General features: G+C 52.1%; 2 protein-coding genes across 5 annotated transcripts in view; one reads left to right on the top strand and one right to left on the bottom strand.

Moving 5' to 3' along the window:
• The window catches only part of LOC105570012 (protein bric-a-brac 2), a 63,240-nt gene extending 54,528 nt beyond the window's left edge, over positions 1–8,712 (bottom strand). The window contains exon 1 of the mRNA XM_012026919.1: positions 8,638–8,712. Coding sequence (XP_011882309.1) covers positions 8,638–8,645 — 8 coding nt within the window. The 5' untranslated portion in view covers positions 8,646–8,712. The remainder of the gene's footprint in view (positions 1–8,637) is intronic.
• A 3,444-nt stretch (positions 8,713–12,156) lies between these two features.
• Positions 12,157–25,033, top strand: part of LOC105569997 (transcription factor Ken-like) — a 40,341-nt gene continuing 27,464 nt past the window's right edge. The window contains exons 1-6 of one of the 4 annotated variants that reach the window (XM_012026902.1): positions 12,157–12,328; positions 18,489–18,689; positions 19,764–20,149; positions 20,249–20,492; positions 20,776–20,953; positions 22,994–23,131. In XM_012026902.1, the coding sequence (XP_011882292.1) occupies positions 18,516–18,689; positions 19,764–20,149; positions 20,249–20,492; positions 20,776–20,953; positions 22,994–23,131 (1,120 nt within the window). In that variant the 5' untranslated portion in view covers positions 12,157–12,328; positions 18,489–18,515. Of the gene's footprint in view, positions 12,329–16,468; positions 16,612–18,188; positions 18,399–18,488; positions 18,690–19,763; positions 20,150–20,248; positions 20,493–20,775; positions 20,954–22,993; positions 23,132–25,033 lie in introns of those variants that run through there. The other 3 variants (XM_012026904.1, XM_012026901.1, XM_012026903.1) reach the window with 3 other exon arrangements.

Genomic DNA, 25,033 nt, shown 5'->3' with positions numbered 1-25,033 from the left:
GGATGCGCGAAACGTCGAAGGAATGAGAAAGAGACATGAACGTGAAAGACAGGAGGGTTGTCGGTAAGAGCGAGGGATGACTGCGATAGAGCGGGTAGAAGGGAAGGAGAGCCGAGGAGGGCGAAGGTGAGAGGCGAGAGACGTCGACGAAGAGGCACATAGACGAAGGTAGAGTAGTGGAGCGCGGTGGCGAGGAGGCGGGAAGGTGGAGGGAAGGTAAAAGGAGGAAGAGCAAGAAGTGGCGCGGGCGAAGGCGCAGATCGAAACGCAGCAAGGGAAGAAAGGAGAGAAGGTTAGGGTGGTTAGGTTAGCTGGATGGTACATCGGGGGAAGTCAGAGAGGGTGAAGAGACAAAGCAGAAGGGAGGACGAGGGAGGGTGGGGGAAGAAACGGTGCACGGGCGCAGAGCGAAGAAAGAGAAGCGTTTCGTGCCCTTCTCCCTCCTGTGCTTCTCCTTCTGGCACGGCTCTTTTTGTGCTTCCCTCTTTTGCCCGTCCGAGATATACCGGGTGGAAGAGATGGGGAGAAGAGAGGAGTGAAGAGACAGAGAGAGAGAGAGACAGAGAGGGAAGATTCTTCTTCGTTCTTCTGGATGAGTCAGGCGCAGGTCAGGCGAGGAGGGAAGGACGAACAGGAAGCCGGGTAGAGGCAGTGGCAGAAAGAGAAGGAGAGAGGAGAGAAGAGAGAGAGGGAGAAAGCAAGAGAGAGAGAGAGAGAGGGCGAGAGGCAAAGAGAGACCGTGCGAAAAAGAGAGAGGCGGCAGCGGCGACTTAGCCGAGAGAGAACACGAAGATCCGAAACGGGGACAAAGAGAAAATGACAAAGGCGAGAGAGGCGGCCGATTCGATTGGAAAGGCAGGCAGAGGGGCCTCTTTCCTTTTACCAGCGTTTTCTCCGTATTACGTTCCATACTTTCCGTTGTTCCTGCGCGCGCGCGCGCGCGCACACCAGCTCGCGTGTTCACATACGCGACCAAACGCGCACACATGTACGCCCGACGTTCTCTTTCCTTTCTGTCCTCCCCCTCGTCTCCGTCGACCTCTCGTCATGTCCTCCTTCACCCTCCACGCTCTCCGTTCTCCTTCTTGCCTCTCCGCATCGTTCCGCGCTGCCTTCGTCCTCTTCGTCGCTATTGTACGTGCGTGTGCAAGTGTGCGCGCGTGTGTATGCACGCGCGCGCCTTGTCTCAATCGTCGTACGCGAGGTTTCACGTCGCACGGCTCCACGCTCCCGCGGCGAGAGGGCGGCTTTATACGTGGGTGAACGGGAAAATGTCTTTTGAAACCTTTCTAGGTCGCTCTCGATCGCCCTACTGTCAGTCATACACACGCGAGAGATCCCGCTCTCGAGAAAACGCTCGGGGCCGATGCCGCGCGCGCGTCGCTCGCTCGGCGGACGCGCCGCACTGCACCGCGCCGCCCGGCCTCGTGCGAAATTTTCGGTCGGAAACCGCCGAGAGAACGCAAGCGTATCCGCCACTTGTGCGAATGGGAATGCAGAAGCGTCTCTGATTCAATTAAGCTTACGCGCGCGCGCGCAAATGGTCGTATTTAAATTAGATAGTGACGAAACTGAAGATTCTCGCGAGGGGTCCGAAGGCCGAGAAGAAGCAGGGAAGAAAGGAGGGCGACGGCGAGGAAGAAGAGAAACGGACGATAAAAAGTACGACGAGGAAGAGGGAGACGAGAGGGGCGAAGAGGAGAGCTCGTCTGCGCGATACGCGTTTTATCTCTTCAACATTTGCTCGTAAAAAGAGCGTCATATTTGAACATTAGAAGGTCTCTCGACCCTTCGGTCGTCGCGCTATTGTTCGAGCGGTGTCTACAGAGAGACGTAGAAATCAATTTACATCTTTTACGCCGACAACTCGAATATTAGTTTTGTTCAGTTCGATCTCCGGCCACGTGGAACGTAACAGAAGGCTCTATTTTGGACGTGTTTATTCCGAAGTTCGTAGGGTTAACGTTGTCGTCAATCGAATAATTTCTTCACGACGGACTTGCGTTTTTCTGCGTCCGAGCGCAGAGTTGAAACGGGACGGAAACGGATAGGAGCGAGATCGCGTTCGCCTCGCCCTTAACGGAAAACCTTGCCCATTATTTCGCGGCGGCGGAGGTGATCCTTATACATCGCGTAGGAAAATCAAACGTCGTCCTGTAATACGCCCACCCGTCGCCGTCGCGACATTTCACAAACCACGTTACGAACGAGCGTGCTATTGAGACAGCGCGCGGCGAGACTCGTTCTCGCTTTTGCAATTTGTAAATCCCGTCGCGCGCGCGCGGGGGAGGGGGGGGGGAGGGGGGCATTACGGTACCGCGCGATCCTCGCGTTCCCTCTCTTTTTTTCGCTGATTCGCATCTGGTCGTCCTCCGGAACTCGATCCTTGAATCGTGCCGGGTGGGGAAAAAAAAGGGGCAGGAAGAGAGAAGGAGGCGATCGATGTGGAAGAGAAGAGAGACGTACGCGGAGAGACGCTGAGGAGAAAGGCGGAGGGATGGAAAGAGGGAAGGACGAGGGGGGAGGGGGGGGGGAGAGAGAAGCTGAAGCTAGAATATGCGCGAGATAGACAGACGGAGAGAAGGCGGAGAGGGAGAGAGAAAAGGTGTTCCGTCGAACGCGCGCGCGGCGGGGAACGAACGCGAGGCAAGGCTGAGAGAAGGAACAGTAAAATTGTGGAGAATGTGCACGCGCCATCATCAGGGTGGCCTAGATTCAGCCAAGACCTGCTTTCTAGGTAGCATTTCTCTTTATCATCGGCGGCGCGCGAGCGCGATGTATAGGCGGACCGTTGGCCCGATGCGCGCGGAGAAAATCTCGCGGGATGCACGAGCCATTTGTCGTGGGACGAAAAGATCGCGCATCGTTAAGCCCGCGATCCTTAATCGAGCTGATTACGAGCGCGAGCGCGGACCCTCCGTCGTCCCGCGGCGGTTTTGAAACAACGCTCCGCGCACGATCACGTGTGTTTGCTGTTGGCGATTTCAGTGCATACACACGCCGGCGTATTTCCACACACACGATATCGTACAATATACGTTTTTACTATCCAGAAACGGGCTGACGGTGGAAATTCGACTGCGAGTCGGTCGTTTAACACTCGTCGCGAGAAAATAATGTCGGGGTTCACTTAAAAGTTTCGATCGTACACGGGGAGCGAATTTTCCCTGAAAATTTATCCTGAAGATTACGTAATCGCGGGACAACGCGACATTTTAGACAATTTCAGACGAGAGTTCCTTGAAATTTTACCATACGTTTTATTAGTAATTACATTAAGGGCCGGTTTCACAAACATCGGTTAACTGGTTAACTAGGGTTCAGTCGACTCCCTATCGTTTTCCATCTTATTATTTAAGAAGAGACAGAGAATCAATTAACCTTCGGTTAGCAGCTAACCGATGTTTGCGAAACTGGTCTCGTAAAGTAAAACACCTTAGTGTTTAATAGTAAAGTGTATGGTAAAATTTTAGGAAACTCAAAGTTTTTCGAAATGCCAAGTTCCGCGATTACATGAATTTCCGGCTACGTTTTAAGAGCAAATTATCTCCGTGTACAGTCAAGGGTGACGTTGAACGGAAAACAGTCGCAAATTTCAGGGGGAGGCCCGAGTCAGTCCGTTCAAAGCTCTCTCGCTGACGAATTTATTAACGCATCGGGAGGAGGGAAACGTGAGGGCGCACGTGGTAACGCGACTGTGAAACTTGGCCGATCGGTCACCATCAATCATCGGCGATTTTCTCCTATTTGACGGTCATTTAATTACCGAGATAAACCCGTTTACCGCACGCGCGCGCGCGCGCGCGCGCGAGCGAGCGAGCGCGCGTACGCGATGAAACGAGCGCTCCGAGGCCTTTCGTCGACCGTGTCACGCACGGCGATCGACACGCGATGCAACTTACGGGGCCGCGATTGTTGACAGGGAAGTACGACGATAGTCCGACAGCTAACGCTTCGATACGAACGGGAGTGCTAATAATGCCGGAAACCTACGGCGATAAGCGCTGTTGACCCTCGAGTCGCGTCGTGGGGTCTTAATAAATATCACGAATACGAAGTAATAAATAACGAAGAAATAACTAACGAAGTATTCGTGGTTTCACGTCAGAGACTTATGAATTTTATATGCTTTGTGAATATATCGTCTTCCAAAATAGGGACAACTTTTCTGTACGGAGCTGGGGATTCAAGGCCTGCGTCCACGATGCTAGAACTTGGTCCGAGTTCTAGTTTCGAGAAATCAACTTGCAGCGTTTACGGCAAAGTTGCAATCGATTGGCTATACATTTCTCGGAACTAGAATTTGGGCCAAGTTCGCGGACGCAGGCCTTAAGGCCCGGTTTCGCCAAACGTCGCTTAATTTTAATCTTAGGTTAATTCACGTTTGTCTCTTTCTACAGTTACAATTGGAAGGAGACAAAAAACGAGTCAAGCTAAGCTGAAAGTCAGAAAACGTTGGTGAAACCGGGCCTTAAGGTCTGTGTCCATGATGCTAGAACTTGGTCCGAGTTTTAGTTTCGAGAAATGTGAAGCCAATCAACCTGCAGCTTTTACGGAAAAGTTACAATCGATTGGCTATACATTTCTCGGAACTAGAATTTGGGCCAAGTTCGCGGACACAGGCCTTAAGGCCCGGTTTCACCAAACGTCGCTTAACTTTAATCTTACAATTTAATTCATGTTTGTCTCTTTGCACAGTAACAATTGGAAAGAGACAACGAACGAATCAAGCTAAGCTGAAAGTCAAACAACGTTGATGAAACCGGGTCCAAGGGCCAGTCTCACGAACGTTGATTAACTGTCGACCACACGGAGAGAATTTTATTTTAAAATTTATCCTGAAAATATTGTAATCGTGGGACAACGCGGCATTTCGAAGAATTTTATGAGAGTTTGTTGACATTTTACTATACATGTCACTAGCAAAATGTATGGTAAACTTTAAAAAAAAAACTCATAAAGTTCTTCAAAATGCCATGTTGTCCCACGACCACGTGATTTCAGGATACGTTTTAAGAGAAAATTCTCTCCGCGCAGTCGACTATCTTTTTCCATCTTATTATCTAAGAAGAGACGGAGAATCAATTAACCTTTGATTAGCAGCTAACCGACGTTTGTGAAACTGACCCTAAGCGAAAACATTGTTTCCGAGTTTCCACGCGACAGATATAAATTGAGTTTTTATATTGAAGTCTCTCTCGGGGCCGCGCGCGTCCACTTGCGTTACGAAAAATAGCGCGACTGAAGGGTTAACCCTCCACGCGGAGGAATCTCCGATGTCGCCGCCGTCGAAATGACAATTCGCATCCTGAATTTATTAACAAGGACGGAGAGACTCCGTCGAGTCTGGTCATATCTGATATAATTAACGCCGAGAATAGCGGGGCATGAATTTCCATCAGTTTATACATTAATTAATTACAATTTCTATAAATTTATGTTATTTTAATGAAAGTCACGTCGTAAATCTGTATTACGTAAAACGGACAAGTGTCCGCGCAGCGTCTCCAGACGGACATAATTAAATTAAATTAAAATAACGACGACTACCTACCCAACTACGTCGTTCCGTCTCGCCGTAAAAGGAGAGAGAATTCGAATACGGGTGTCGCTAATCGGGTCCTCCGTCGCTGTTGTTTCATCAAAATCGCTTTACGGCGCGGACAAACATTTACGGATGTGACCCCCCCCCCCCGAGAAACAGTAGCGAATCTTTCCCCGTTTCATTATCCAGCCGTCCTCGAGATCCACATCGGCGCGTGTCGCAACGATCGACTCCGCCGCGTAGGACAACGCGTAGATCTCCGTGAGACGGAAGAGCCCTTCGGGGTAGCTTCCGGTACGCTGCCGGCGCAATTTTCCGATCCCGCCGCGTCGGGGGAGGAACGTGGCCGAGTGGCGGGCAAACTCCCGGCGCGGCCGCGGCTCCTCCGCATCCGAATGCATCCCGCGCGCCTCGTAATCGCCGATTATTGGCCGGTGCATCGCGCACGTGACCTACCGTAACGGGTGACACGGCCGTTTCGAGCGGCCGAAAACCGCGTGGCCGCGGAGTCGCGCGTGGCGCGCGCCGGATTCCCCGACGCTCTTTAATCGCGGGGCACCGCTCGCGCGGTGACAGATCGCCCCGGGAGTCGGGCGCGTCGTGGTCCACGCGGTAATCGTCCGGCAGCTGCGCGCGTTACGATTCGCGCTCGAAACACAACGCGCGGTTGTCTCGCACGCGAGCTAGGTCGACGCGTCCGTATGCCTGGTCTATGATACAATGTGCTCTTTGCGTCTAGAAACGTTCTACTTTGTGTAAGCAAATCAAAACGCTCGGAGGACCTGTCGACACCGTACGATTGTGCAATGTGTACTGTGCAATTTATAAATTTGTACGGATTTTTTTGGACGCGTGTACTGGCCACAAAATACAATGTTTCTAGACGCAAAGAGCACATTGTAGACCAGGCTAAACGTGCTCTTTGCGTCTAGAAACATTCTATTTTATGTGAGAAAATAAAAATTGCTTAAAAGACTTGTCGACAACGTACGATTGTGCAATGTGTACTGTGCAATTTATAAATTTGTACAGATTTTTTAGACGCGTTTACTGGCCACGAAATAGAATGCTTCTAGACGCACAGAGCACATTGTAGATCAGGCTAAACGTACTCTTTGCGTCTAGAAACATTCAATTTTATATAAGAAAATAAAAACGCTTAAAAGACTTGTCGACAGCGTACGATTGTGCAATGTGTACTGTACAATTTAGAAATTTGTACAAATTTTTCAAACGTGTTTATTGAACGCAAAGAGCATATATTAACCTACAACGTGCTCTTTGCGTCTAGAAACATTCTATTTTAGTGGGCAATAGTATATTTAAAAAATTATGCAAGTTGATAAATAGTACGTGGTCAACGAATTTTTTAAGCATTTTGATTTGCTTATACACGGACAAAAAATTTTTTTAACTGAGTGAATAGATTTACTTAAAATTACTTTTTGTTACTAAAGTAAATATTTATTCTATTTAAATAAAAATATCAAATCTCGAGTAAATCTATGTATTATATTAAGTAAATTAATTTAATTCATTACATTTTCTACATTCAAATAAAGATTTCATGAGATATAGAACACTATTTGTTAAATAAAATAATTGTTTCTGTTGAATAAGAAAAATTACATCTTAGTAAACACTTTATAGAATTAAAATAAAATTCTATTAATTTAAAATGATCTATTCTTTCATATTTAATAAATACTTAAATTAAAGCAATGCATGTTTTAGTTTATTATTTTTTAAATTTAAGTTGATAAGCTATTAGGAACCACCTAATGAATAATTTTCTTGAGTAAAGTAATATTTTTTATCAGTGTATAAAATAGAATGTTTCTAAGCGTAAAGGACACATTTTAAATTAGGCATTGCTGTTACGATTTAACCCTTGTCGCATTGCACTAATAAATATAAATTAACCCTTTCCCAGGTTTCGCTTTCGCGAAATCACCGCGAGCTGTCGTGATCTTCGAATTGTTCGTCGCTATTTTTGCATTTTTCGCACGCAAGTGAACAATTGCGTTATTTTTAAAAACATGGGACGCAGCAATTAATATTACTTTTCATCGTTCTTTCGCGTAATTGACAGCTATTCATTGGTTTGCCTCTTTAAAAAGCGTATTTCCCCGTGTGTTGGGCCGCGATAGAGAAATGAAATACAAACTAAATCCATATCTGTCTCGATAATCGCGGACGATTTTATTTCCAAGACTATATGAAAGATCTCTTTGGGGGTCGCGTGTAGACTTTTACGTAGACGTAAGTCCTCTGTTATGATACGGGGCTTCTAATATGAGGCAGCAGGTATTCAACGGTAATGTTTAACCACGAATGTTTATTTACAACGATTGCGCGATCCAGCAATAAATTTTCCACTAAACAGGTTTCACTCCAAGGGCAATGAATTAACGGCAAAACCAATAGACCGATGCCTACTAATTTAGCAAAAACAAAACAAAACCCTGCTATCTCATATTAGGAGCGTATCTCATAATAGGAAACTTTCCTTTAATTCCTTTAGAAAGTTGTGATCTTCGTGTTTTACCAACTACGACTCTCGCGCGAGTCGCGGCCGATCCGCGACGGATAAATCCCCGATCGAGTTTATCGATTCGGGAAACCTGACGTGACAGATCTGAGGCCGCGGAGAAATTCGTTTGCAGCGGCAGCGGACTCGTCCCGCGCCTGGACCCGATAAGCGCGGAACTAATATAGTCGGATCATTTGCAACGCCATAGAGGTGTAATTTCGCGCACAAAGGCGCGACACCGCGGCATTGTCGCCCGTTCGCGTTTCGCAATTGGCTCATTGACTGGCGCACTTGTCCGGGAAGCACGTGGCCTCATTGATAATCAAAAGGAGCGGGGGAGGGGGAAAAACAGGAAAGAAAGAAAAAAAAAGAAGACGCACCCCCCGCGGGACGGGACGACGCGTGGACGACGCGGGGACGTCGCTGCTCTCCCGGTCGGCGAGCGAAAAATTGAAAGACGCGGAGCCGCGGCGACGTCGATAAACGAGGACGCGCGCGCGGTCTCTCGTCGACGACGCCGTCCCGAAACGCGGAGAGTCTCAACGTGACAGTTACGTACCTCACCATGACCTGACCCACAAATGGATTCGCAGCGGCAGCGGCAGCAATCGTAGCAGCGGCGTGTCAGCGGCGATCCGGGGATTCCACGGCGATCGGCAGCCCTTGGAAGCGCGCGTTGAAGCGGTCCCCGGGGGTTGTTGACGCTTCCACACACTTTCGCCGTACGTGCCGGGATGATAAACACACCGCCGCCGCGAGGGCGCGAAACGACGTCGGTCCGCGACGTCGGACGTGTGCGGATCGTGTCCCGCGCGCACGCGGACGTACGCCCGCACGCACGCACGCACCGCGCGTAAACTGTCACCCACGCGCGCCCGGTGTCTCGGCCGTGTCAAACCGCCGCGAGAGAGACGCGCACGCAACGCGTTGCCCACTGGCAGCTGTCACTCACGGATTGCCCGTGAAAACGTCGCGGCCCGAAGTGGCATAGCGAATCACGGGGAGGACAGAGACAGCGGGAGAGACCGGAGAAGGCGCGAGGAAGGGAGAGGGAGAGGGAGAGGGAGAGAAAGACGGAGATCGCGGCGCAGCGCGGAGTCGTCGAGAGGGAGAAAGGGGGAGAAAGGGGAAAGGAGAAAGAAGGGAAGAGAGAGAAAGAGAGAGAGAGCGCGAGAGCGAGGGACAGCGTCGAGCATGCATGCACACTAGGGGGCACTGCGATGGCGGCGGCGGCGGCAGCGGCGGCGACGGATGGGCCGTGCTCCGTCGCGGACGGTGGCGCAAAGCGATTAAGCGATTTTGTTGTGGACCCCGATTCTTCCCTTCGTTCGGCTCTCTCTTCCCGGCTTTCCACTTCTCCCGCGCGCCCGCCTTTCGCCTCTCCCGCGCTACCACGGCCGCGCGCGCTACGCCACGAACGTGCCCTAGAACGGAAACCCGGCTCTTTATCCCCACCGCGCCGCCGCGCGGCTTAGCCCCCACCACCGCCGCTCGACTCTCGAACGTTCCCCACCGCCGCGCGCCAATAACGTCGAGCGCGCCAGGCGCGTAGCGCGCGAGAGCGCGCGGGGGCGCGCGCGGGCGCCCCGCGGAGGCTAGAGGGCACCACTTTTAACGCCGTTCCGCCGGCGATAATCCCGCAGACTTCGTTACTTTCCATCGAGAGACACAAATTGACGCGGTGTAACACAGAGGATCGTTTTATTCCTCGTTCAATAATGCCGAACAACAAAGATGAAACGATTCGCTCTGTTACGCAGTGTCGCCTGCGTACGTTGCTGGACAGCACTTTGTACTACTAGACTGCCTACCTTCGGACCTGAAAATCCACACCTGCACATGTAGATTCTAAGAAAATTCTGAAAATGTCATAAAAGTATATTGAGGCCCGGTTTCACCAACGCGAGTTAATCTAATCGGTCGGTTAACTTGCAGGGTGCCAACATAAAACTTCTTTATTAACCTAATTCCTTGGTATCAGTTTTATGTTCGGCTGTTGGCACCCTGAAAGTTAACCGACCGATTAGATTAACTCGCGTTGGTGAAACCGGGCCTGAGTATATTCTACACAGTTGAAAAATTTGTGTTTTCTTGTTTAAAAAAAATGCCGGTTACAATTTTTGTGTTAAATGCTTAACATATTCATGTGTTAGTTCCTTCGGTAATGGAATTACGGTGAATAAAGTATGTATGCATCGCACTGTCAGCGACGCACTACGTTTATTTACCCAACAAGACATGGCGGAACTCTCGCCTCGCTTCTCAGCTCGAACGTGGCACAGTCTAGTAGCGTGTAGAAGTCTGCGCGATATCCGCGCTCGCGACTTTTCGGTGGCGCCCCTGCGTTCGCTGTTGACTGGCGGCGCATTTTTTGAAACGCTCGCGAGAAACAAGCGTCCAGTGCGGAGCTTCGAACGTAAATAACCGGGCAGCGGAGCAAAATAAGCGTTGACATTCAACACGCGAGAGAATATACGTGCAGTCGTGTGTATATCGCGCGACACTTAATCATTTTCTGCCTGAGAAAAATTAAGAGATAATGAAGACTCCACGCACGCAGTGTGACATGGAAAAATCGTTGAAGAGACAACGCACTCGAGCTCGGCTCGACCTATTTTTTTCTTCTGTAAACACAACTCGAAACGTAAATACGACTTCGTGCGAGCTCGTTTTTATATTTGGCCCGTAAAATATTTTCAACGGAATAACGAGATCTTATCGTTTTTATCGAGTCGAAATGTCTAATAACGGCTTTGCGTTTACGCAGCGAGCAAATATCTGATTAAATGTCGAATTCCTATCAGTCACTGGGACTGTAATTGCGTTAATATTTCACGGAAACTTTAAGCGATTTAATGTAAGATTTCGTGTAAAAAAATTTGAGATACCAGCGCACGTCTGTGACTTACGACTTTCAAGGTCTCTCATCATTTTCTTTTCGCGGCCGACATAATGTTTAGAATGTAACAATAATCTCTGGATTAAACCATTAAGGCTCGGTTTCACCAACGTTGTTCAACTTTAAGCTTAGCTTAATTCGTTCTTTGTCTTTTCCCAACTGTTACTTTAGAAAGAGGCAAACAAAAATTAAACCAAGATTAAAGTCAAGCGACGTCTGGTGAAACCGGGCCTAAGCCATTTAAGAGCGTAACATTTAATCCCTCCAGCCCGATCTACAGTGCGTCCTTTGCGCCTAGAAATATTTTATTTCATAAACACGTTTACAAAATCTGTGCGCGTTGATAAACCGTACATTATGCATCGCGCCATCGTGCATTGTCGACAAATTTTTTGAGCCTATCGAGTTGCCTGTATAAAATAGAATGTTTCGCGTTGCGAAGAACGCCTTGTAGATCAGACTTTCACGGCGGAATTATTTGTCGTTTCAGTACGGGAATTCTGTAACTTGCTATCGAGGTTTCTCGATAAAGTTAACTAGGAACAACCAATGAAAATCTGCGTCTTTTTCGAAGATCGTCCTCGCCATTGGCTGTCGCTAGTTAACGATACCGAAAAGCATCGATTACAAGTTACAGAATTCCCGTACTGAACTTTTAACGTTTCTTCGGCAACGGAAGTTTCTTCCAGCCTCTTGGCTGATAGTTAAATTACATCTGTCCTCGTCGAACTTCGGGGCAAAAACAAAGACATATAATTCAACTATTACTCAACTTACCCAGAGATCGGAACAACCGGGCCCGAGCCGCGTCGAACTCGCGAGGTGAAACTCGCGAGTCCCGATCAGTCCCGACGCCCGCGAGAGGGTCGGACCGTAACGCATCCTTTTCGGACTCGCCGTCGCTATTATCCGGAGCATTTGTTCCGCTCTCTTTCTAGACGCGACTGTCTCCGTGCTTCTCCTTTTTCGTCGCAGTCGCGCGCGAGGAAACGCGGTCAACGTCGCCCGGGGTGCCCGTGACGCTCGCGCGCCGTCCCTGGCGCTGGGTTCTCCCCCGCCCCCGGCCCCCCCGTCGCCGCCGCCGCTGTCGGCCGATGCGCAGAAGGCGATTCGGCGGGTTCTGCGCCGCGTCAGGGAGCGCTGCGACCGGGGCGAGCCACCGTTTCCGTGCGCCGCGCGGCGTTGCCCTCCCGCAGAAACTGATCGATCGTAAGCGCGTACCCGCGCGGCACGGCCATTGTGTAAAAAGGACCCATGACGCTCGGATAGTGCACGCTGAGGAGTGGACGCGTAGTTTTTTTTCCCCCCCAGTTTCGTCCTCTTGTGATATTTAGACTGTGCCAATACATAGGTGAGTAGGCAAGCAAAATCCATATGTTTTCGCTTCTTTCGTCCGTCCGCGCCTCCGTCTCTCCGCGGCCCTCGCTGTCGCCGAGCGCGCGGTGGAAAGTTCCGCGGAAAACCAGGTCGCGCTCCGCCATGTCGCCGCGCGTTCTCGCCGCCGCCGCCGCCGCCGCCGCCGCCGTCGCCGCGAAATCGCGCGTCTCCCCGGTTCCGCGCTCGCGTCTCCGCGAGGAATTCCGTCCGACTCGCGTGAACGGCTTTTCCCTCCGCGGACTTTTTCGGGGGTTTTTCGCCATTTTGTCTCGCCCGCGAACGGCGCGAGGTCGGCCATTACGCGCGGGCCGGTCGCCGCGACGCTGAGCCCCCCTCGCCGGTGTCGCCCGGGTGCATCCGGGACGACGTCGACGTCGAACCGGTGGCCGCTGCGCGCCTGGCGACCGTCCGATAAAAATGCCGCGCGCGGCGGACGCGCGGGATTCCGCTGCCTGTCCGAGAAACTGTCCCGTTGACGCGAAGCGCGATGGGCGTCTCCGTCCCGCCTGAATCTGCAACCGCGATCTCGCTCGCCCGTGCAAACTGCTAGGTGAATTGCGTGAACGCTGCGTCGCGTCTCGGCGACGCGAGCGGCGATTGTTTGCACATTCCGTTTTCCCCGGCGGCGACCGCTGAACAATCCACGGCGGTTAGCAGGAGGGGGGGGTTGACGTAATTTTTTAATTTTTATTACGTAATCGCGAGTCCTCGCGTTATCGCCCCGCGGCGATGAACGCGTCGTCGCGCCGTTTATCGCGTTATTATGCCCCGTTCCGTTGCATATCGCGCGCCGCCGTATCTGCCGCGGCGTTTCGACAGCCGCTAAATATAGAAGAGTGATCGAGGTCGCGGTTATGCGAGGTTCGGGAAAGCGCGTCGGCCATGACGCTGCTACGGGCGTCGGGAGTGAAGAAAAGCGCGGCGACGTCCGCCATGACGCGGCGTCCCGCGACGTGAGATTTCCAGACGCCAGGCGCGCAATTGCCGCGAGAATCGATCAACTCGGCCCCGCGGTTTCTCGCCCGTCGACTCGATTCGGCGTAGACGGGGCGAGGGGGGTGTCGACTCCATGTCGAAAATGCAAGGAAGGTGGTGAAAAAGAAGCGAGCGACTCTATCCTAAATTGTCCCTTCAAGGGAAGAAGTCGCTCACTTTTGGCGTTTTCGCTATAGTTTAGATACAGAATTGACCGCCGTGGCGTCAATTTTGCATCGAAGATGCTAAAAAGTTAGCGATTCTATCTTAAATTGTCCCTTAAAGGGAAGAAGCCGCTTACTTTTAAAGTTTTCGCTACAGTTTAGGTACAGAATTGACCGCCATGGCGTCAATTTTGCATCGAAGATGCTAAAAAGTGAGCGACTCTATCTTAAATTGTCCCTGAAGGGAAGAAGCCGCTTACTTTTGGAGTTTTCGCTACAGTTTTGGTACAGAATTGACCTCCATGGCGTCAATTTTGCATCGAAGATGCTAAAAAGTGAGCGACTCTATCTTCAATTGTCCGTTCAAGGGAAGAAGCCGCTTACTTTTGGAGTTTTCGCTATATCGTGAGATACAGAATTGATCGCAAGGCCTGCGAGTTAGAAGAAGCTTTTAGCATTTTCACTATGGCGTAATATACAGAATTGACCCCCAGGTCGTTTCGGTCGAGCGACTTTTCTCGCGTGCCCGACGTCGCCTCGCGACGACCGAGCGGCGATGAGCGCGGATTGGCTACGAGGATCGTCGTCTCCTCGACCGAGATTACGTAAAGGGACGTAACGCCGTGCCGAGGACAAAAGGGCGCGCGGTGTCGACGGTCCCGGTAACACGCTAGCGGTTTCCGTCCGCTTTATTACCGCAATTAAACGGCTTTTATTGGCATTCCAGTCAACGCACGAGAATTTATACGATCGGATCCCGTCCCGGCTTTATTTACCCGTCGGATCGAACGCGTAATAAAATAAACAACGACGGCGAGGCGCAATCGCGACGTAATGGGGAGAATCGAGCTGTGCGGTAACAACGGGCGAGGGATAACAAACGGCGAACGTCGATTGGGATGCGGTCGCGCGGAACGACGTGCAATTTTCGAAATACAATTTTTTCCTGTCCCCCCCCCCCCCCCTTCCCCCGAGCGCGCGACATTCTTACGCCGGTTGTCCTTCAACGTGCAATATTCAGCTTTGTGGAGGAGTAAATGCAAAACGTAAGAATCCGCTTACGTTGAAATCGTTTTTTTTTTTTAGAAACGTTCTCTCGCATTCTGGTCTCCCCGTGATTAGCACAGTCGAGATTAAAAAAAAAAGCCACAGGAGCGCACTCGCATAGGTCGCGTAATTGACTTTTAATTCGTGTTTTTTTTTCATCGCCGCGCTACACTTATTTCCGATCGTAATCGCCAATCAATTATAGTATTTATAGAACCGTAATACGTTGCCAACTCGCCGATTTCTCTCGTTGATATCGCGATTGTTGTAAATATACAATTAGTTCTCGCTTTTCGCGGAAATAGTAGATACGCGGGGATCGAACGACACGGCTCTCTTCCTCTTTTTTTTTCCTTTTTTTCACGAACGCTGGTGTTACATTCTTCAGGCGCGTCGTTTGGTTCCACTGTAGTAAACTTGTCGAGCATCTGGGGATTCTGTATCGTGCGACCAATCAACGCGCTTGAAAAACTTGTACGACAAACGTAACAGTGCCCTGAAGCCTGATCTACAGTGTGCTTTCGGCGTCTAGAAACATTCTATTTGTATAAACAGATCGAAACGCTTAAAAAAGTTGATTGACAGTGTACGATTATGCAACCCTGATAGCACATAAATCTCAGTTATGTTGTAGTTATGTTGCAAAGACGTTTCAATGTCTGCAACATAACTGAGACATAACTGAGACTTGTGCTATCAGGAAACGTACAATTTATCAACCTGCGCGAATTTTTTAAACGTATTTATGGATTACAAAATGTTTCTGGACGCAGAGAGCACATTGTGTAGATTAGGCCCAAGCGTACTATTTACAGAAACTTTTTAAGCGCGTTGATTGGCTACAAGCTAGAACATTTCTAGATACTCGAAAAATTTTCTATCCTGCGGCTAATCGATACGCTTGAAACATTTGGCGGTAGCAAACTAATACCAGCCTAAGGCTAATATTACATTTGCCACCGACAAATTTTTCAAGCGCGTTGATTGGCTGCTGAATAGAAAGTTTCTAGATACACGACAAATTTTACTGCAGCCGATCGACTCGCTTAAAAGATTTGGCGTACGGCAAATTAACACCAGCTCGAGGCTAATATTACATTTGTCACCGGCAAATTTTTCAAGCGCGTTGATTGGCTGCTGAATAGAGAATTTCTGGATACTCGAGAATTTTGCTATCCCGCGGCCAATCGACTCGCTCAAAAGATTCGGCGCGCGACAAATTTTTCAAGCGCGTTGATTGGCTACCGAGTAGAAAATTTCTAGATACTAGAGAATTTTACTATCCTGCGGCCAATCGACTCGCCTAAAAAAGATTTTGGCGTACGACAAATGTAATACCAGCCTGGGCCCCGCGCCGTCAAGATACAGCGCGCGGCAGTTGGGCACGTAAGCGCGTGCGAGATTCGGGAAATGGAGTTCTCTCGGGTATCGAATCGTGCGATCCCCCATTTCCTGAAGCTGCCTCGGGCGAGTTTCTAAGATCCGCGTCGCGCTCCCCGACCAAGTCGGGGCCGTCGCGGGGAAGCTCGGTGCCGCGGCAAAGCACGGCATTGGGAATCGATACGGGTCGACGTCGCGACGGGTTCGTTTTCTTCTCGGCGGCCGAGCGGGAGGAGGAGGAACCGTCCTTCCGCGGGCTCGCGGGAAGCGAATTCTCCCGGGGCGGGGAGGGGGGAGAGATGCTCGCTGAGAAACGAAGCCACCGCCGCCTCCGCCGTTGCCGCCGCGACCATCTTGACGCCGCTCCGTAATTCGGCCTCGGCGGCGTCGGTGCTATTCTCAATCACGTCGCAGTAACGAATTTCCGTGCGGCGCGCATGCGCCGGCCGTTTTCCTGTTTTTCCTTCTTGCTCGCACCGGGACGCCGCGCCGCCGCGCCGGCGGCTCCGCGGGCACGTCTGCGCCCTCCCGCGGCGATCCGCGGCGGCCGAGCTGAAAGGCGTTGAGCCACGCCATTGTTGAAAAGGGCAGCGCACGAGGCGGACGCCGGGCCTGGACGCTCCACGCTGTTTTACACTTTTCACCGACTCCATTGCTGTGATATTAGATTGTTTTATATCTCCCTTATTAGGTGAGTGATACGCGTCGCACACGTATTTCCGCGCGTGACGGCGTCGCCCGACCGCGGGCGACGGGAGGGATCGCGTCGCGTATCGGCGGGCGACATGGCGCGGCGGGCGGGTCCGTGAGATGGCGAGTGTTTTCGGGCCGTTGGCGAGACGCCGCGTCGCGTACCCGCGGTAACGTTGCCTCCTCCGCCGCCGCGAGGATGGCAATTTCCCGCGCGCCGTGGCGTGGCGTTTGCGATTTCAGTGCCATTGTCCAGACGCGACGCACGAGCGCGGGGGAATTCGGTCGGGGCGCGCGCGCGCGCGCGCGCCAGCGCGTCGCGTCGCGGGATCGGATCGATCGCGCCGCGGTTTTCCGCCCGCGAGCTTTCCACCCGCCGCCATTTTGTCCCGGGCCCGACCTCGCCGACCGCCATATTGCGTTCCACGTATTCCGCTCTCTTCGGCTCTCGCGGTTTCCAGCTCCCTTCGCGGGGCGGGGAGGCGGCTCTCGCGTCGCCGCGAAGCGGTCCCTCCCCTCCCGCCGGCGCTTTTTTCTTCTCACGTCCCTGGCGCGTGCGCGCGCGCGCGCGCTCGCACGGTATGCGCTCGGGAAGGATTATCTGTCAACAATTTGTTTTTATTTCTTGCGCGCATACGCCGCCGCTCGGCACCGCCTGACGTAACGCGTTCGCCCGCGCGCGCGAGATAACAATATAAATAGATTACGCAATCGCGCGCAGGCCGAGGAACGACTCTGTCGTTCTCTCTCTCTCTCTCTCTTTTTATTTTCCATCTTTCCGTCTTCGTGCAGCACCTCGCGACTGCGCACCGCGCTCCAGTCCTGCTGCGTGTACGGTAACCCTCCTCCTCCTCCTCTTCTCCCCCTCGCCCCCCACCCTCGCGCGGCGTTCGTTCCCCGCCTACGTCGGCGGTCGCTGAGCCGCGTGATCGATTTTCCGTATTTATTGCGCGCCGCCAATGTAAATCGCGCGCTGACGTAAATCGGGTTAGAGCCGTGTGTCCCGGCTGGACGCGAAACGCGCACGATGTGGGCCGCGGGTCGCCGCGATCGGCTCGGCCGCTCGTCGCAGTGAGCGAGCTCCTCCGAGAGCGTCGCGTCACGTTGAGTTTTTCGCTCCGTCGACTTTTCTGCCTCCGTCGCGCGGCTCTCGTCGCGGGGTCTTCGTCTTCGCCGCGCCGTCTACCTCGCGATTATCTATCGCGGCGAGAATCCGATACGAAAATCCGGTCGCGGTGAGAAAACCTGGTCTGGAGGGGGGTCCAGCGGCGGCCGCGGGAGCAGCAGCCGCCCCTGAGTCCCAGGGGCCTCCGCGGCGCTCGTTGCGCAAGCCGTGCGCGCAGCCCGGACGTTGCAGCTGCGCGTGCGCGGTGCTTGCGCGTCCTCCTGCACCATCCCCACCAAGGCGGTCCATTACCGTTACCAGACACGCACAAAGGAAAAGGCCAGAAGAGCGATCTGGCCGACGCATCGCTCGCACGGCCATTTTGGAAGCTTCGGCGCTTCGTTGCGGAGCTTTCGCCTCCGTCGTCCTCCCGCGAGGGCTGCGTGCGAAAGAGGGAGAGAGTGGGAAAGGGACGGTGGAGACGGGAACGTGAGAGACTATCCGGGCGGTTCGCAGGTCGAGAGGACGTACTTTCGCGGGTACGTCGTGCGGCTCGATGTGCGCGATAATAATCGGTCGCGGGAGGACGAGATAGCGTCGGGTCGGTTCGGTCGACCGATAGCGCGGTAAGAGACGGCGCGAGAACGAGAGAGAGCGACGGCGACGACGACGGTTCCGCACTCGTACGTTATCCGGTTTCACGCCCGTCCCGGCTACGCTCGTGACCCCCCCGGGTCCGCTTTGCTCATCCACGCTCTTTCTCATCTGTGCAGGAACGAGGAAACGAAGCCAGAACTACCATGGAGGACGACCAGCAGTTCTGTCTCAGGTGGAACAACCACCAAAGTACGCTCATACAAAACTTCGACACACTCCTCGAAAGCGGGACGCTGGTCGACTGCACCTTGGCGGCGGAGGGGAAGACTCTCAAGGCCCACAAAGTAGTCCTCTCCGCGTGCAGTCCATACTTTGAGGTGAGCCAGACGTTTTGTCTTTACTTGACCGCCCGAATGCGCCGCGAAGCGATTTTTTTTGTTCCCCTCGCTTCGAGACACCGACCGCGCGAATCGTCGTACCCTCTGCGCCTCCGCTGAATTTGTCGATCGGTACAACCGGGCGCAAGTTTTTTCTCCCCCCCTTTTACCGCGGTAATAAATTTGTGGAGTAACGTTGCCCGCGTTTGAAAGTAGAGAGGCGTGTAACTGCGGCAATTTAAAGAACGACGTTGACACAATTTTATCGATAATCTGGTAATAAATTCTGTTGGTCGTCAGTTACTCGCTGGCGCGCCAACACGAGTGAAAATTACGAGAATTTGCATCTAGGAGAGCACTTGGGGAACGTAACGAATTGCGTGCCGTTGAAGCTCTCCCCCCCCCCCCCCCGCGCTCCTTTGTCCAGTCGGTTCAGTCGGGTTAGATCAATACGAAACACGTCGGGAGGGAGCGAGATAGGTTGTTGAGAAGCGAGGTACAGAAGGGGGGGGATCTCAAGTTGAAACAAGATGGCCGTGCTTGTTGAACGTTGCCTGGGCAGGAGTGTAGGAGGGTGCGGTGGGGGAGAGTGGGGGGGCCAGAGCCTGAAGCCCCCCCTCCTAGGTCCTCTTGATCAATACAAGGAAAGCAAGATGGCTGATTTCCAGGGCACTTGCCCTGGGATTTTACCCTAATATGGGTGGGGATGCCGAGAGCGGCTGTCGCAATAATTGAATGCTGCTCTATGAAAATTAATAACACGCTAGCGATATTTCTATATGCGTGCGCGCGTAGATCTTAGCTCGCCCCAGATGCGGGCGCTTCGCGCTCTCGGCTACGGCACGGGACGCGCGAGAGATCGGCGACGCTGAATAAATAATTCCGTCCACGCGTTCCTCTCGCGAGTAATATTCATATTTTAACGCGCTTTTCGCGGCGCACTCGTGTGTCGCGAGGCGCAGGAAGTAAGCCATCCGCGTTTAGCATAAATCGAGGAAAGCTAATCGCTTGTATCGTATAATTGTGATACCGCGGCAGTTTGTCTGAAGGGATTGCGTGTCTTTTATGTTGCAGTGCCTCCTCAGCGAACACTACGACAAGCATCCAGTCTTCATACTCAAAGATGTTAAATTCAAAGAACTTAAGGCAATGATGGATTATATGTACAGAGGGGAAGTAAACATTTCCCAAGACCAATTGGCAGCACTCCTCAAAGCCGCTGAGTCTCTGCAAATTAAGGGCCTTTCGGAAAGTAAAACTGCTGGCAGTAGTAAGACGGAGTCCAGGCCACAGAAGTCCGTCTCACAACCCACAGCACCGTCGTTAGACATTCCACACGCGTCTTCCGGTCTGACGATAGAAAAGAACAAAGTTCCTAGGCAGAGTTTGGCGCAAAGTTCCGTGGGGGATATGCCAGAGGATTCGGCTAGTCCTCAGGTGTCGAAAGGCCTGTCCTCGAGGTGAGTGGCTCCGCGGTGGAGCAATCCCATTAACGTTTGTACAACCGACTTGGGAAAAAAAAAATTATCGCTGACGTACCTTCCTCTTCTCGCCCACAGGGAAGGTTCGCAAAGTCCAACATCAAGAAAAAGAAAGAGGTTTCGAAGAAGAAGTCTAACCGAAGACAGTACGATAGAGAACCAGGACGCATCGAATTCCAGCGACATGCCTCAGCAAATGGGTGTACCGGCGCTTGGTATCGCGCCAGTGGCAGACGAGAAGGTACACGCAGACACGACAGACTCTCTCGGCAGGTCAGCTTTAATGACGCAATTGACGAAACCCGCCGACGAGATGCTACAGGTAAAAATGCGTTCGGCGAATTCTTCCGTGGGGGGTTTTTTTCTATTTACTTTCCTTGTTTACGTTGCCAACGGTATAGTAGAGGCTGTCGCCGAAAGCGCTGTTTCTTTCGCTTCGTTGGTAAAGAAAAATCGTTCTCTATCCTGCTGCCTTGGTTATATCTTTTCCTTACCGCTGCAGCGTGGAAACAGTTCGAGACAATGTTATCTTATTGGATTAACGTTCTCTTGCGTAAAGAGAGGCTCTTGCGACATTTCTAACGCGTGTTAATGTCTCCTGCCAGCTGCCACTCGAAAAACCCGAGCCAAACGATAATCTCATCGAGCCAAAGTCTGAATACCTTGAGGATGCTGAGGAGGGCGTCGAAGACCTGACGCTGGACGAAGATATGAACGATCTTAATGATATGGAACAGGACAACAACCGAGCTGGACCGTCCCATGACCCCGCTCAGCACCCCGGTAAGTTTCAAGTATTATTCGTCACTTATGATTTTCTTTTTGGTTTTGTCGTAGCGAGACGCAGGGCGTTTATTTCTCACTTAGAGGCAATGCGAATTGTAATAGTACATTTGAACTTGCGCATCGCTCCCCGCATGCAAGATGATACGAAGGCTATGCATATAGCGAGTACCAATTTGCATTTTGCATAAAATTATATACGCTCTGGAAAGAGTCGACAGTAGCGAATCTTCGGTCCAAAAAGTTTCTTTGGACCGAAGCGGAGCTTGACGTCTGTACACGATTGGACAGTGATTCTTGAACACGGGGGAGTCTCGCGGGAGGGAGTATTGCCGGGCCGCGGTGATGAATTTTCTCAAGCTGAATCGCAAGTAGGCAGGGCTTGCGCGGGTTGAACGAGTAGTCTCGGTGTCGCGCAGTCTCCGTTTCGTTGTTTTGTTTGTTATCTGTTGGAACACGGGACGTGTAACAAATTGGCCGACACTAGCTTGGGTTTCCTCGTTGCAGGTGGGGGGGCGGGAGCGCGGTCTCGGTCGAGAGGGAATTTGGGTAGTGGTGACGGTGGCGGTCGTGGTAACGGTGGCGGTGGCGGCGGTGCCCCATGGGCCTCCCATTTCCTCGAATGTAAAAAAGTGCCAAACATGAGGCGGCCGCGCCCGGACGTTGACGTAGGCGCGTTGCTTAAATCGCTGGCGAACAAGCAGGGCAGAAAGTATAGCTTAGACTCGGTTAAAATGTCCCTGGAGGCGATATTGCAACAGGGGGTTAGCACCACTCAGGCGTCCGAGATGTACGGCATTAATCGCTCAACGCTGCAGTTCTATTTGAAAAAATTGAACGTCGTCAGGAGGAGATGGAGACAGCAGCCCCCTAGTACCCCGGTCCAGCCTGGACAGACTTAGTGTGCGCGTGCGAAATATGCGCCGATACTGTAGCCGTACCACGCACCGTTCTTTCAACGTCGAGCCCGATCAACGACGGTCGTTAATAGCAACGCCGATATCACGCCTAGTTGCAGTTTCTGTTTCAAATGGAGAGCCCTATTCTAGTCTTTGTTTTGGGTCCCGTCTGTTCTTAGATCGTTCACTTTAGAGAACACGGTTCTTGCACGGCGCTGCCGAAGGAGACTTGTTCCGTCGTTCGCACTTTGATGTTGTTCACTTTACCCGGCGAACCTCCGACAAGAATCACTTACAGACTAGTCGTTTAACGATACTCGAGTGACGCACGTGCGCCAAGTACGGCGCGAGTCGATGTACAAAGTATTCCAACTTAAAGTTACTCTGAAACCGTCAGTATTATTTCTTTGTTTCTTAAGTGTTACGTGTAGACTATTTAAGCTGGGTCGTTTGACGCCGGTTCCCTCCGGCGTCGTTCGGCTTCGACCTTGGTGCCAATCGTCCGTTGTCTCCCTCCAATCGTTCCCTTAAAACGAGACAAAGGATGAATTGAACTACGTTCGGAGTCGAGCGACGCCGGCGAGGGGTAACCGGGGTAAGAGAGTTTTCGCGCGGCTGTTCCGCACGCGAACGAGTGTGCGAGCACGATCTGCGGGGCGGATGTGTTATGGTGTATTTCACGTAACTTGCCAAATATTACTTGCTGTAACGAGCCACGAATATAGAGGAATGACTAGGGATATATCGTGTATAATATGAATGTATTTCACGCACTCCCGCTGTACAAGGGAGTCCTTCCGATCGTGTGAAGCCCTGTGTTTCGCTGCGTAATTTCTTGGTCGGTCTTACATATACATACATGTGTCCCAATATTTTTGTTCCCCGTTCGAAGAGTTTATGAATAAAGTACCCCTCTTCATTCCTAAAACGATGTTTTTATTCTCGCTTGACGCGCCGATCGCGGAGTCAGTTCCCTGAAAGCGAGGATTCCTCGCGATTCGCGCGAGATCAGTCCCGATATCTGTTTCAATTTAATTGGTAATTCGAGGCGCGACGAGTCTCTCCTTTCGACGGCACACGGTTCCCGCGAGGAGCCGCGCGAGCGTCACATGGAAATTTACCGGGCGATGGTTTATTTTAGCAGGTCTTGGCTCATGGCACGTTACCGGTGACCGAAGTAACGCGGGGGGCGTTGTGGGCTCGGCAGGAGCTACCGGGACGACGGATGAGGTTTTCCTAGCAGCTCAGGAGGCCGCACAGGCTCATCGCGACTCACAAGGTAGGCTCATCCTCATCATTTTCCATCCGTCTCCGGCCCCCGTAACAATAGGCACTCGTAATTTGCCCAACTCGCCGGCCTCCCCGTACAGCCGTTTCCGCGGCCTGAAGCGCAGGTTTCGCAAATGCCCAGGATTCATGACCGTAGCGGAGCGGGAAGCAGCCGCGTACTCGCGTTGGAGTGGGCCCCGCGAACGTGGAAAATTTCCAAGTGGAAGCGAATGATACGCATCTTCTCGCGACGTTGACACGACGGACAATGGCCCATTCACGAGCGCGAGTACGTTGATAAGAGCTTCGATGACGTGTACACGCGTGCGCGTGTAATTATTATGTGCCTATTGCGCAGGCGGGGCGGAGCTTCTTTTTCTTTCGTTGTCGATAACGTGGTTCAACCTAGATTCCGGTGCGTTCAAGTGTAGCACGGTCTCTGAAAGAGCTTTTTTTTTTCATTTTCCACCAGAGCATGTAGAGCTTTCCGTTAAACTCTTAAGTTCTTTGTGTATCTCTTTCTATCTTTTGTTTCCTTTCTTAGCGTGGCGTCGCGACGCCGCGAGACTTGACGTAAGACGAGAGCCGATCGCGGGCGCGCACGCGCGCGCCTCCTTCGTCGCGCCAGCCGCAATCTGTTTCCTATAATCGCTTCACGACATTCGTTCCCCGTCGTCTCGTCTTCGTTGGCCTCGCGACGCGCGACGCTGCGGCCTCTCTCTCCTCCGAAAGGAGTACGACAGCGCGAGGAGGACAGCCCGCAACCGACCAGGGGAGCAACACGAGATCCAAATATCTCGTGTCAGTTTCGCGCCGTAAAGCAGCACGATATATAGCCAGTTGTATCTTATCCTCGGTGATAGCTTCGCGCAAAATGACAGTAACGGTACCTAACGGCGGATTGTGGTAAACAACTGCCCCCCCTCCGATCGCGAGATTTTCTATTATTTTCGCGCAAACGCGACGTGGCCAAGAGAAAAGTAAGAACACTTTTATCACGCAAATCGAGTCTAAGCTATCGCGATTGAGCGAACTTAGAAGTTCGTCGGATCAACCGTTGTTGAGAACCGAAAATCCGAGGGCCTGTCGACTCGCGTAAACTACACACGGTCGATCTCGCGCGCGCGCGCGGTTCTAGCTACGCCTATACTTGGCGCGAGACACCACCGTATCTCGTGATAAGAAGTGGCGAGAATCGAGAGATTATTACAGTTCTCTGCGTCGAGTCGGTATAAATAGTAAAACGTGGACTTGTCGATTGCTCTTCAAAATCGCCGATGTTTGTCGGGTGAAACGTCTCGTCTTTCAAACGCCACGTCTTGCCGTTGTGGAAATCTAAAGTTAGCAGGGATAGCGTAAAGACACACGCGGAAACTTGTGTGCGTCACCGATAGCTTCGAAGCACGTAAGCGTAAAGATCAGCAGGTAGGATCCGAGCAGGTCTCTCTCGATGGACTCTCTGTGTGTCTCTCTCTTCCTATCCTCGAAACCGGTTCGCACCTCGTACACGTTCGTGCGCTTCCAGGGAGTTGAATAACGCGTCGCGTGACTAGTCGGACGATGAGAATTTCGACACGCGATTATTTCACATGGAAACGACGTTACCAGGTTTCGGCGCGGAAACGCGAAACGTCACACTCGCCCTTGCCCATTCCGGTTCGCGGCGCAGAAGTCGTAACATTAGCCCCGGCGGCTGAGCGAACGAAGGAAACTTCGGGACGTTATCCGATAGCGTTGTTTCCCTGTTGCTATGGGAAATCGAAGCCAAGGCGAGAGCGTTTCCCGGCGGGCAGGGAACATAACGGGGCTCGAGTCAGCGGTCTATCTCGCCTTGGTTCTCCAATCGGCGTTACGTGCCTTTCATAGAAATTCGACACCGACGCGTACACAGCCGCGGGCGACGCACGTCACC

This window comes from Vollenhovia emeryi, unplaced genomic scaffold (assembly GCF_000949405.1).
Source record: "Vollenhovia emeryi isolate VEMERY1.0 unplaced genomic scaffold, V.emery_V1.0 DF939122.1, whole genome shotgun sequence".
Classification (NCBI taxonomy): Eukaryota; Metazoa; Arthropoda; class Insecta; order Hymenoptera; family Formicidae; genus Vollenhovia; species Vollenhovia emeryi.
This window is presented reverse-complemented; position numbering and strand designations above follow the sequence as displayed.